The sequence below is a fragment of the Nanorana parkeri genome, unplaced genomic scaffold (genome assembly GCF_000935625.1).
Source record: "Nanorana parkeri isolate BGI_ZX_2015 unplaced genomic scaffold, ASM93562v1 scaffold185, whole genome shotgun sequence".
NCBI lineage: Eukaryota > Metazoa > Chordata > Amphibia > Anura > Dicroglossidae > Nanorana > Nanorana parkeri.
The window spans coordinates 56,171-67,425 of NW_017306453.1; the positions used below are offsets into that span (position 1 = coordinate 56,171).

The 11,255-nt window shown below is 42.4% G+C and overlaps 1 protein-coding gene across 2 annotated transcripts in view; it reads right to left on the bottom strand.

Annotated features, from left to right (window-relative positions):
• Positions 1–11,255, bottom strand: part of GALNT7 (polypeptide N-acetylgalactosaminyltransferase 7) — a 143,228-nt gene that overhangs the window by 6,920 nt on the left and 125,053 nt on the right. For both annotated transcript variants that reach the window (XM_018555135.1, XM_018555134.1), the window contains 3 exons: positions 8,264–8,482; positions 2,942–3,040; positions 989–1,117 (listed from right to left, as the gene is read on the bottom strand). In XM_018555135.1, the coding sequence (XP_018410637.1) occupies positions 989–1,117; positions 2,942–3,040; positions 8,264–8,482 (447 nt within the window). The remainder of the gene's footprint in view (positions 1–988; positions 1,118–2,941; positions 3,041–8,263; positions 8,483–11,255) is intronic.

Consider the following 11,255-nt stretch of genomic DNA (forward strand, 5'->3'; position numbering starts at 1 on the left):
GGGGGAGTGTGGAGGAGGCGAGTACTGGGGGAGTGTGGAGGAGGCGAGTACTGGGGGATTGTGGGGAGGCAGGTATCGGGGGAGTGTGGAGGAGGCGAGTACTGGGGGAGTGTGGAGGAGGCGAGTACTCGGGGAGTGTGGCGGAGGCGCGTACTGGGGGGGAGTGTGCAGGAGAACCTGTCACTTTGTCCTGACTTTGCCAGACAAGCAGTATTTTAAAAGGAAAGCTCGTTAATGGACATTGTTTTCTCAGTACAGGTCTACTGTAAAATGTGGAGCTTCCGAAATAGTTAAATGCAATCAATTCACTTTTTTTCATACATTTTTAATAAGCAGTCCTGGATCTGATGGCCTCTCATGTACATCAGATAGCATTTCTTACACAATATAAAGAGCGAGGCTTCTTTGTAGTTCTCATCTGTTAGTTTGTGCAACTCTGAAGAGGATGAGCAGTCACACACAAGCTAACATTGGGATTTTGGCACAAGGTACCCAACTGTTCGATCCATGGGGATCCCATTAACACTAAGGGCACATTTACATTTCTACGTTACTGCAGTGTGCACCTTAATGCATGCGTAGCGCACATTCCTGCAATGCACCTTCCCTTTGTGCATTCCTGTCAATGACACCACATTGCGCTGTAAAATACAACGCACGCTGCATTACGTTGCTCATGGAAACGATTGTGGATAATTAATGGGCTGCCTTAACGCAAAGCATACTATTGTGCAAAGTAAGGTGCGTTAACAAACTGCAGATGTCAGTCAGCCCCTAATTGTTTTTTCATTCACGCAGAACGGGTCGTATTGCAGTTATGCAATGTGGTCAATTTTGATTCCATGCCTAATATATTGGACAGCCCAACTTAGACAGGTGTGCATTGTGATCCATAGACTATACTGAATGCGGAAAATAATACAATTTAGGATTATTATAAAAATGTGCAAAGTACACTTTGTAAATATAAACAGACTTCTGGACTCACCTTGAAGTATTGCCACTCTTTGTATTCATTTAAATTACAATGTGTAATCATGACTTTCAATCCATCCTGCCCTTTAGTCAGACACTGATCATACTGCATCAATTGATTTGCTTCATTAATTCGGAAAAGCTAGTAAAATAAAAACATTGGCTAATTAACAAACATGCATAAAAGTGTTATTAAACCACAAGTTTCTTTTCACAACTTATTTCTAAAGATTTATATGCCTCAATACCCAACATCAAAGAACCATAAAGCCCACCTTGGGTTCAACCCCTAATGCTCCCCCCTTGGAACACCTCCCCCATTGCTTTTTTATTTTTTACATACCTTATTCCAAAAGTTTGGTCACATGATGGGCGAGGTCTTCTTCTGAACTTCTTCTAGCACAGGGTGGTCCTGGATGGTGCAGAGAGCGATGCGGACATCATCACCTCTGCATCATCACACTGTAAATGAAGGGCGCATTGGTGACGTCACCTCAGGGGGTGAATCCATGCCTCCCTGCACTCACAGGATCTCCCTAGTCTTCCAGGATCAGTGGTGCCTTCCAGGAAGACTGAGGGCATCCTCTGACAAAAAAGAAGTACTGCGGGAGGAGCTCTGGATTGAAGGGGAGTACTATATCCTGAGTTGCATTATTTGTATAGATTTCTTTTATATTTGATATGCAGGCAAAGGTGTGCCAGTTACTTGAACGGGTAATCCGGAACGGTTCATTTATATTTGGATATTGTGGTGTAGTCTGAATTTACAGTCTACTGAATGCCGGTAGAATTGTAAATGTGTGGGCTCATAGAAGATCCAGTGCATGCAATACAATTAAACAAGGTTGTATGAAACATTGATTGTATAAGCTAGGACATTTACTGCTAGACCTAAACAGATTTTAAAGGCACATTGCTTAGATTTACATTAAACTAATGCACCTCTGTGACTATAAAACGTCACAAACACTAAAGTTTCCATCAACAGTGTGGGAGTCGCCTAGAAGCCAATGCTTCAGTTACTATAATGAAGGGTGCATTGTGAGAAGGAGCAGTAAAGCGCAACCACTGTGTAGCAATTTAAAACTGGAATCCCAGCCTGTGTATCTAATATACAACTATGGCTGCCTCATATTAATATATAAAATCACATTACACATAGAAAGAACACATATTGATATGACTATTTACATCAGCTGATCTCTTTTACATTTACATGTTGATCTAAAAAACTGTGAAAAGACAATACAGTCCCTTTAAATGAAGATGTCTATCTAACTTGTGCTATTAAACAGGAAAGAGGTCCAAAAGAGTGGCATACTGTTCACTGAGCACAGAACAGCCCACAATCCCATACCTCTATTTTCAATGGTGTGGAAGAAGCTACTAGCACCAGGTTGCTTCCCCTTCCTTTTCAAGCACCTGCCAATATTGTAGGGAACACGGGCTGTGATTAACATATCATCAGACCTGATTGCTCTCTGTTCTGTTGCCATGTGGTTATCATTCTGTATGCCTGGGGGTGCGTCAGGTTGGTATCATTTAGGGGTCGGTGGCTATAATTATCTTTTTTTAAAATTTTGTAGACAATGGCCTGTCCAATGGATCGGGAATTATTCATCAATATTCATGAGGCCAGTCTGCCAAGATTCTCGAAGCCGGTAAATCAAATTGCTCCTCTCCAGTCAGGATTCCATTCCATCAATCCTCCAAAAAGGTTTGTTTACTGGTCTCACACCAGCTTCCTGAAGGCACTTCCACTTTTGATCCCTATGTTTTGTCCATATCCCATAGTAACAAAGTACTTGGTCAGCTCCTTCAAAGTGCTTATGTATGCCAGTTTATCTGTCATTTAATATTTCTATATTTACATATACTGTGCCATTGTGATTTAATGCTGCAAGAAATAATGCAAATAAAAAATATTGCTATTGGCTATACCTTTATGGAACAAAGTTTAACTCACCTGGTTTCCACCCATTCTGTGACAGGCTCCAACTTCCACCAATCCTCCATTCGTGTGACCCATGCTGTCTATGCAGTAATTGGTATCCAAACCTCGTACCTTAAAGTATATTTACATTTATTATCCAGTCATCGTCACAATAATTAGAACCTATTTTTAATCCTATGCCAATGTCAGCTTATACTGTATATGCCTTTTTACATTTATTATTGTGTATTCGGTTAATCAAAAAAAAACAACTGTATATTGAGTTACATACTTACATAGTTACATAGTATTTGAGGTTGAATAAAGACATTAGTCCATCAAGTCCAACCTATAGGATCTCGTTTTAGGAGTACTTGTACCCCTGTATATTACTGTCCCTTAAAAAATCGTACAAAAGTTTATTGAACAATTCCACGTTTTTTACTGAAATCACTGCCTGAGTTATATAATGGAATACATTGCTTCCATTTAAAGAAGGTATCCTGTCTTATAAATTAGCACAGCCTACACAGAGAACACCTAGGTAAGTTCCTATGGTACTGTGGAAGGTTTTTTTCTGGCCCAGACCTGCTTTGACATTTATAACAAACATGAAGAGACCATTCACAGGTCCTGATTTTTTTAATTATTTCACCGGTCTAAGACTCTTCGAAGTTATTGAGCCCTGTCTCTTCACATATCTTTTTGTGATGAAATGTCATAGCAGTTACATTAGGGACAAGAATAGAGTCAAATATTGCTTTACGGAACCTTTTAAAGCACGCTCCATTTCAAAATTTAGGATGATTTTAAACAATTAGGAAAGGTTGGGAGAGTAATTTGCATCTGTATCTTACTTGTTCATGGTAACAAATATTCTGAGGCCCTCAAGATCTGGGTCACATGGCTTGCCACTGCCTCAGCCATTATCTGTGCAGAACTGTTGTAGGCCAAGTGACGAAAGGGCAGGGCAGGAGTAATGTGACACAGTGACGACATGCTACAGAATATCTTTTGCTAGGATGGGCAGGTAAGTTTATGCTGGCTCTCGTACCCCTATTCATATTTACTAATGTATCTGTATTGTTTGGCGGAACTGAAATCTATTTAGGTAAACTTTCATTCATTTTGTTAATCTTTATTCAATATTGTTATTGCTTTCAGACATTAACAGTATCCTCAAAGCATGGACATTTGGTAGTATTACAGGTTGCAACAACAGGTTGGGGTCAGAGTACAAAGATAGCATGGGCACTGAGCAAATTACAGAGTTAGGTTGATAAGTATTGGAATGTGTATATGCATGGTAAAAAAAGTTTCTCAGACCAGTGTGAGAAAAAGGAGGGTGATAGGTGAGGTGATCAGAAGCTTGGGGGATCCCCCGGGGTCCTGGGCAAGCTGGGGCCTTAACCAAACACTGGATAGAGAGGTGTATTCAGTCAAGTATAGGTAGGTACTTTAGGACTCTAGAAGGGTGTGGGCGATAGGATACCGAAATATACCAAGGTGTTGCAACCCAGGACAGATGAACACCTATCTGCCAATTGGTGATCATAGTGGAGTATAATAAGCCTGGGGAATAAGGATCTCATAAGCATTTCTGCTCGAAGCAGGTAAGTGGTTTGGTGGAGTCCTGTGGTCTAAGAGTTTGTGTGAGGCAGTGCTTGACTTGTAAACATCTAAAGTTTTCAGGTGATGGAAGCTCAAATTGTCCTCGTAAAGTTTGGAAGGACTTACTGCCATTGGGGTCCATCAGTTTGTGGATTTTGGTTATGCCATGTTTTCCCCAGGTACCAAGAAGGATTGGAGAGGAGGGATTACACAAGAAAAAAAGCTGGGGTGTGTGTGGGAAATCTGTTAGTGCCCCAGAGTCTAACAGAGTGGGCCGTGATCATCAACTGCTTTGATGCTGACCTAAAGTGGGATTTCCCAGGTGGTGTGATAATTTGTTTGCGGAAATTAGGGAGTCCCCATCCCCCACACAGTTTGTGCTGGAAGAGAACATTTTTAGGTAGTCTGGGTTTAGTCAAACCCCATATAAATGTAAGTACCCTGCTCTGTAGGGCACATAAATTGTGAGTGGGAACGTGGACAGGGAGGACAACAGTGTCATTTTAACTGCAGTGATTCTCCCTAGCTCGGAGATATGAAGTGCAGACCCGCTGGCTAGGAAGTCTTGTTAACAATGGCAGATAAGTGGCTCTGTAGAGGGAACCATAGGTGTTGCACAGATTAACCCCAAGGTAGGTTAGCCAATGGGGAGGCCAAGTGAAAAGAAAGTTGCAGAGAGTAGAACTCCTACCTAGATAGGGATACATTAAGGGCTTTAGATTACGTGGCATTGACTTTGAGGTCCAAAATTTGCGTAAAGAGACAGAGGGTCTGGAGATAGTTGGGAGTAGAAATGTGTGGGGCAGAGACAACACATTGTTTGCAAATAAACTTAGTTGGTGATTGTGGAGAAAGGGGCACTGAGACAAGCCAGGACATGTCTACTGTTTCCCTCCATTGTAGCCTCCCCAGAACAAAGGACACATGAGGGGGGGGGGTTAGTTGCTCAGCAACAACCTGTGTACTCCCCCTCCCCTCTCATACCGGCTCCTCCCGGGACCTTTGTAAGTGTTGGTGGGAAGGCTGCATGCTCTCTTCCTCACTGACTGGTGGACTAGAGGCTGCGCTGAGGCCAGTCTCTGTCTGTGGATTCAACTGAATACGGACTTAACCCTGCCTGTTCTGTTCCACTGCTGCTGGGAGGTCTGCTGGGATCTGTTGTTCTACCCGTACTGGATGTACTCACACGGTGCCTTGTTACGTTGGATTACCTCTTGCTGCACCTCTGACCCCTGGACTACTAGCATTGTGACCCTGGACTTATTCCTTCCTTGGCCCGTTGCCTACCTTCTGGGTTGACCCTCCCCGTGGCCAGCAACCCCCCAGGACCTAACCCCGGCCTTTGTACCTTGCTTTGTATACCTGACTTCCCCAATAAACACCCCGCATGCCGGATTCCGTGTGATTTGCCTCTGTGTATTCTCTCTGCGCTCCTGGTTCGTCACAGTGATGATGTCAATCCCCTTTATATTGGGGGTTTTCCCCAATTAGAAGTGCTAGTGGCTCAATGGCCAGTGGGAACAACAAGGGGGAGAGGGGCCATCCTAGTCCCTCTGGTGATAGAAAAGATATATAATTTGAACCCTGAATAATTTATAGAGGCCCTTGGGTCCAAGTATAGGGAGGATACCAATTTCAAAAACATTGAAATCTCTTGAGGGTGTGAAATAGGCTTTGATGGGAAACGGAATTGAAAACCTTCTCTATATCCAAGGACAGGAAGTATGCTGGAATGTGTGGAGAAGGATAGATATTCTGCATAGGTTGTCACCGGCTTGACAGTGGGGGATGAATTCAACTTGGTCTTTATACACCAGGAAACCTTTTAATGGGTTAAAGCGCAAAGTGAAAATTAGCTTAAAGTTTAATATCAAGATTAAACAATGTTGGTCTAGATGGTTGTATCTAAATTAGGTTGAGGTATCATAGTAATTATGGCAGTAAGGGTTTCCTGTTGGAAAAACTGGTGTATTAGGTCACTATGAAAATATTTAGTTAGAAGCAGAACAAAAAGGTCAGCAATGTTTTTTTATAGTAGGCCACCGAGAGGCCATCAAGGTCGGGTCTTTTAGCAAATCATTTAGGCAATCTTTATTGCCAAGAAGTACAGGCTGTCGATTTCCTATTTATTTATTTTTTGCTTCAAATAGCCAATAGTGTCCAAGGTATAAATCCACATGCCTGAAATGAACATGGGTTGTCTAGCTAAATGAAAAAATACTCAATGATTGAATAGTCGAGATTTCTGTTATGTGTCTTGTCAGTATACACAGTAAGCACTCACAAGAATGTATTGTCAGCAATAAAAGAATCGTTACACTTTAGACGTAAGCTACAATATGGATGTATGTTCATGAAACACATGACAATACTGTTGCAGTTTGCTTCAGCTAAAGATCAACAGACCTCTGGTTTTGTCTCCCGTACAACTACATGTCCCAGCATACCTGTCAGCCTTCATCTGGTAGGACATGACAGGACTCTGAGTTCCACAGCAGCTTACCCAATTCTGCTTCTGGAACATTATAAAGAAATTAGAAGCAGAAATGCTCCACTAGAGGTCAGAACTAGAAAGGTTTGTAGCAGGAATAACTGAGAAAACTAAAATATATTTTTCTAAATAAAATAAAGTTTGAAGACTTCACATAAATCACAGTCCAGTTAAAGTTTATATATATAAAAAGTACAGTGTATGCACACCATAAGTCATGTGACTGGTCCTGTATGTACTGTAAATAACATGCCAATACATGATAGAATGGTCTGCTGAGATCCACAAAATAGATTGCATGAACAAGAAATTCCCCTTCCATATGAAAGGAGAGTGTTCCATCCTAACCTCTAATGTGGGCGGTGACCTGGGAATGTGTCAAGTGAAAGGACTTTTACTAGGGATACACCGATACCAGTATCGGTATCAGTGCCGATACTGCGTATTTGGGTGACTACTCGCCGAAAATGCTCCGGTACTTACCCCCGATACTGGAACAGTGCAGCGAAGGAACATGGAGCTGGCTTCCCGGCCAATCAGGAAGCCGGGGCGGTAGGTAATGACTTGCCGCCCGGCTTCCTGATTGGCCGGGGAAGCCAGCTCTGTGCTGTTTGGCAAGCTCCATGCTGATTGGCCGGGAAGGCCCAAGGTATGAAGGCAGGACCTCTATTTTCACCATTGAAGAGGGTTGAGGTGTCCCTTCATTTAGTTTCTGAGTATGTAGTGATGTTCGACTGAAAATTGGCAACACAGTGGTGTAGTGGTTAGCACTTCTGCCCTGTGGTCCCCGGTTCGAATCCCGGCCAGGTCATCATCTACAAGGAGTTTCCTCTGGGTACCCCGGTTTCCTCCCACACTCCAAAGACATGCTGGTAGGATAATTTGCCCACGTGTTTGCCCTCGTATGTATGCATGTGAGACAGGGAACATAGATAGTAAGTTCATAGATTGTAAGTTCCTTGAGGGTGGGGACTGGTGTGAATGTGCACTGTGTAGAGCACTGCATAAAAATTGTTGGCACTATATAAATACCAGTAATAAATAAATGAATCACTAGAAGCTTTTCCATGGACAGAACAACATGTGGAGGCTCCTAATGCACACAAGTACAGATATAATAATATGTGCAGAATGGGGAAACCTTAGTGTTATGGCTGTGATGATGTCATCACTTGTCAAGTTAGATTCTAACAAACACACTATTTTAGTAATCATTTTCACAGCATTAGAGCATTGAATGACTGTGGACTCACCTCTCCCCATTCTACATTTTTTGGTGGTAGAGGATAGTGATCGGGGATGTCATATGCGATTTCTTCCATAAACCATTTGAAACCTTTGCAGTTGTGGTCCTCTCGGAACTTCTTCAGTTCACTGATGTCTCCGTAGGCCAGGGCTTTTGTTTCTGGACGACTGGCATAAAAGTAATCCTTGTACTCATCCCACCAGACTTCCACAACTCTGACATAGTTCTGTAAAATAACAGACAACATTCCTCAACACTCTGCCTATATACACGGTATAATGTCAACATAAGGCTGCAAAACTAAACTAGTCTGTTGTAGTCCCATTCTACACCTACAGCCCAAGGGTCTTGGCCATTCAACAAAGATAAGGTCATTTGTCATACCCAAGTTACACAGGGCCTCATGCATCAATGTGGCTCAATCACATGCTCCATTTTCTGTCTTTTCCAGTGAAGATCTAAATTTGGCTGGTGGAAGCAGGGAACCCAGACAGCAGTCACATCCTTGATAGTTTCATATAAAACTCTCAGATTGCCCATGGTTTGCAATGGGAGACTTTTATAGAGGAGAAGATACTGCAGGAAACTGGTGCTAATACTTAAATGAACTACAACAAATGCTGGAACGTGAAGCAGCTGCAGCTTTCCCTAATGGGCTTTGTTTTAGTTCATTAGTCAGGTATTATAATTAGTGCTGCTGCTTTTAAGCCATTACAAAGAACACAGCTTGCTTTTAAAGCGATGTCCTTTTTCCTTATGCAGTGTTAGGCAATGGCAGCCATGGGAGTTCTACTGGCTTCTTTTAATATTGCCATTATGGACTATGACAGCTGAACAAGCCTTCATAGTGGAAATCTCCTGGAGGTAAATTAATGCCATGTGGCCACACTGTAATATAAGTGTAGTCATGTGACTGAACACTGGCAACCAACAGAGCTAGGCTGTGGCACCAATGACAACTTTTTTGTTAGAGCCACCTTTCTAGAGAACTTCATTTATTTAAAGTGACCCTGTCAGTTGCTTAAAAAATGGAAAGGCCAATTCCCTGGACAAAAGCTGTTATATTCCTCTCACCTGCAGCCCATGTCTCCTACCATTGCTCTGTTCCTATACTGCAGCCTCTATGAGATTTTTCAGCACTCAAAATTCCTGGGCATTTCAGATGTCTATGTAGCCTGCCAAGCACTGTGAATCATTCATCCAACACACTACCACACACATCCTCCTGCTACAGCCAAGTATTTAAAATTTTGATTCCTCAGTCCAGAGCACCTGCGGCCATTTTTCTGCACTCCAGTTCTTATGCTTTCCTGCATAGGTGAGTCGTTTAGCCCTGTTTCCACATTGAAGGAATGGCTTTTGGGCTGCAAGTCAGCAAAAAAATGGCAGGAGGTACTCTGAACTGATGGGTCAAAATGTGAAATATTGGGCTGTAACAGAAGGCAGTTTGTTTACCGAAGGGATAGAGAGCAGTACAATAATTAGTGTCTGCAGGCAACAGTGAAGCATGGTGGAGGTTCCTTGCAAGTCTGGGGCTGCATTTCTGCCAATGGAGTTGGAGATTTGGTCAGGATCAATGGTGTCCTCAATGTTGAGAAATACAGCAGATGCTTTACCATCAGGGATGTGTGTGATTGGCCCCAGATTTATTCTGCAGCATGACAATGATCCCAAACATACAGCCATTGTCATTAGGAAATATCTTCAGCTTAACCACTTCAAGACCAGGTGTTTAGACCCCCTTCCATTACATGGAGACAGAAGGATTTGAGGCAGCGAATGTTTCCTTATTGTTTTTTCTTCAGTTTACAAGATCGGCCTTTCCAGTTTTGAGGCTTGTACTTCTGCAAAGCGGCATTCTATTTTTCTGCCTATGGATTTTGCAGCGTTTTCCCACCCCTTGGTAGACACTGCTTTGGGACGTCCCTGTGGTGAGAGACTCAAGATCTCGGCTGTGTCCTTCAATGAATGAAAGAGAAAATAGGATTTTTGTACTCACCGTAAAATCCTTTTCTCTGCATTCATTGAAGGACACAGCACCCACCCCTGTTTGGCGTAACCAGTCATTACTTATGTACTGCTTTGTGACTGACTGAGCTGGCTCTAGCATATGGGGGTTTGGCCACCGTCAGGGACCACCCCTACTCTGTGCTTTTTTTTTTTGCCTAGTGTTCTACCTCTGAAGGTGGCGCTATAACCCTTTGGTGAGAGATTAAGATGTGGCTGTGTCCTTCAATGAATGCAAAGAAAAGGAATTTACGGTGAGTACAAAAATCCTATTGTCTGAAGTTGAGCTTTTTTAATTACAAATCCTTCAATACACATGACAGGCAGGTTGATTGCTTAGCACACAAAATGGCTCTCCTTGCTATTGTGGACTAAGTAGTAAACCAGTTTTGTTTAAATAATATGAACAAAGCTTATTAAGAGCAGCATTTCCTTGTTACATACAGCTTGTTACGTTGAGGGGGAAAGTCTGACATTAAGTGGAAGGAAGTTTGGAGAGAATGTAAGTGGTTTGAAGTTTCTTCTAATATTTGAAGCGGTATAAGCAAGCATCAAGCACAATTACCTGTGTTATATTCTCACTGGAACGACAAGTTATGGCAGGATAACTGTCTCTGGCTGAGGCTTTTATAGGAAATGAATGTGGATTAAAAGGGATGCTCAATTATCCTGCCACAACCTGTCATGTCTCTGAGAACCATTTCAACTTCGCTAAACAAACACAATGTAGAAACTTCACAATCCAGTAAACATTGGGGCACAAATCCACACCAGAGAGTGATGAAGACACAAAAACAGGCAAAGGTTTTTGATGTATTTGTATTGATACATTTATCACATATTAGACTTAATGGAATGGTTTACTGTATATATGAAATGACATGAACGCTGCAAGTTCTGTCCGTTCTAGAGTGCAGAGGGTACCGTGAACCTAAGAGTGGACCTTGCTTCCCCCCCCCCCGATTTATGCCCCTGGCCTTGCTCTCAAAACT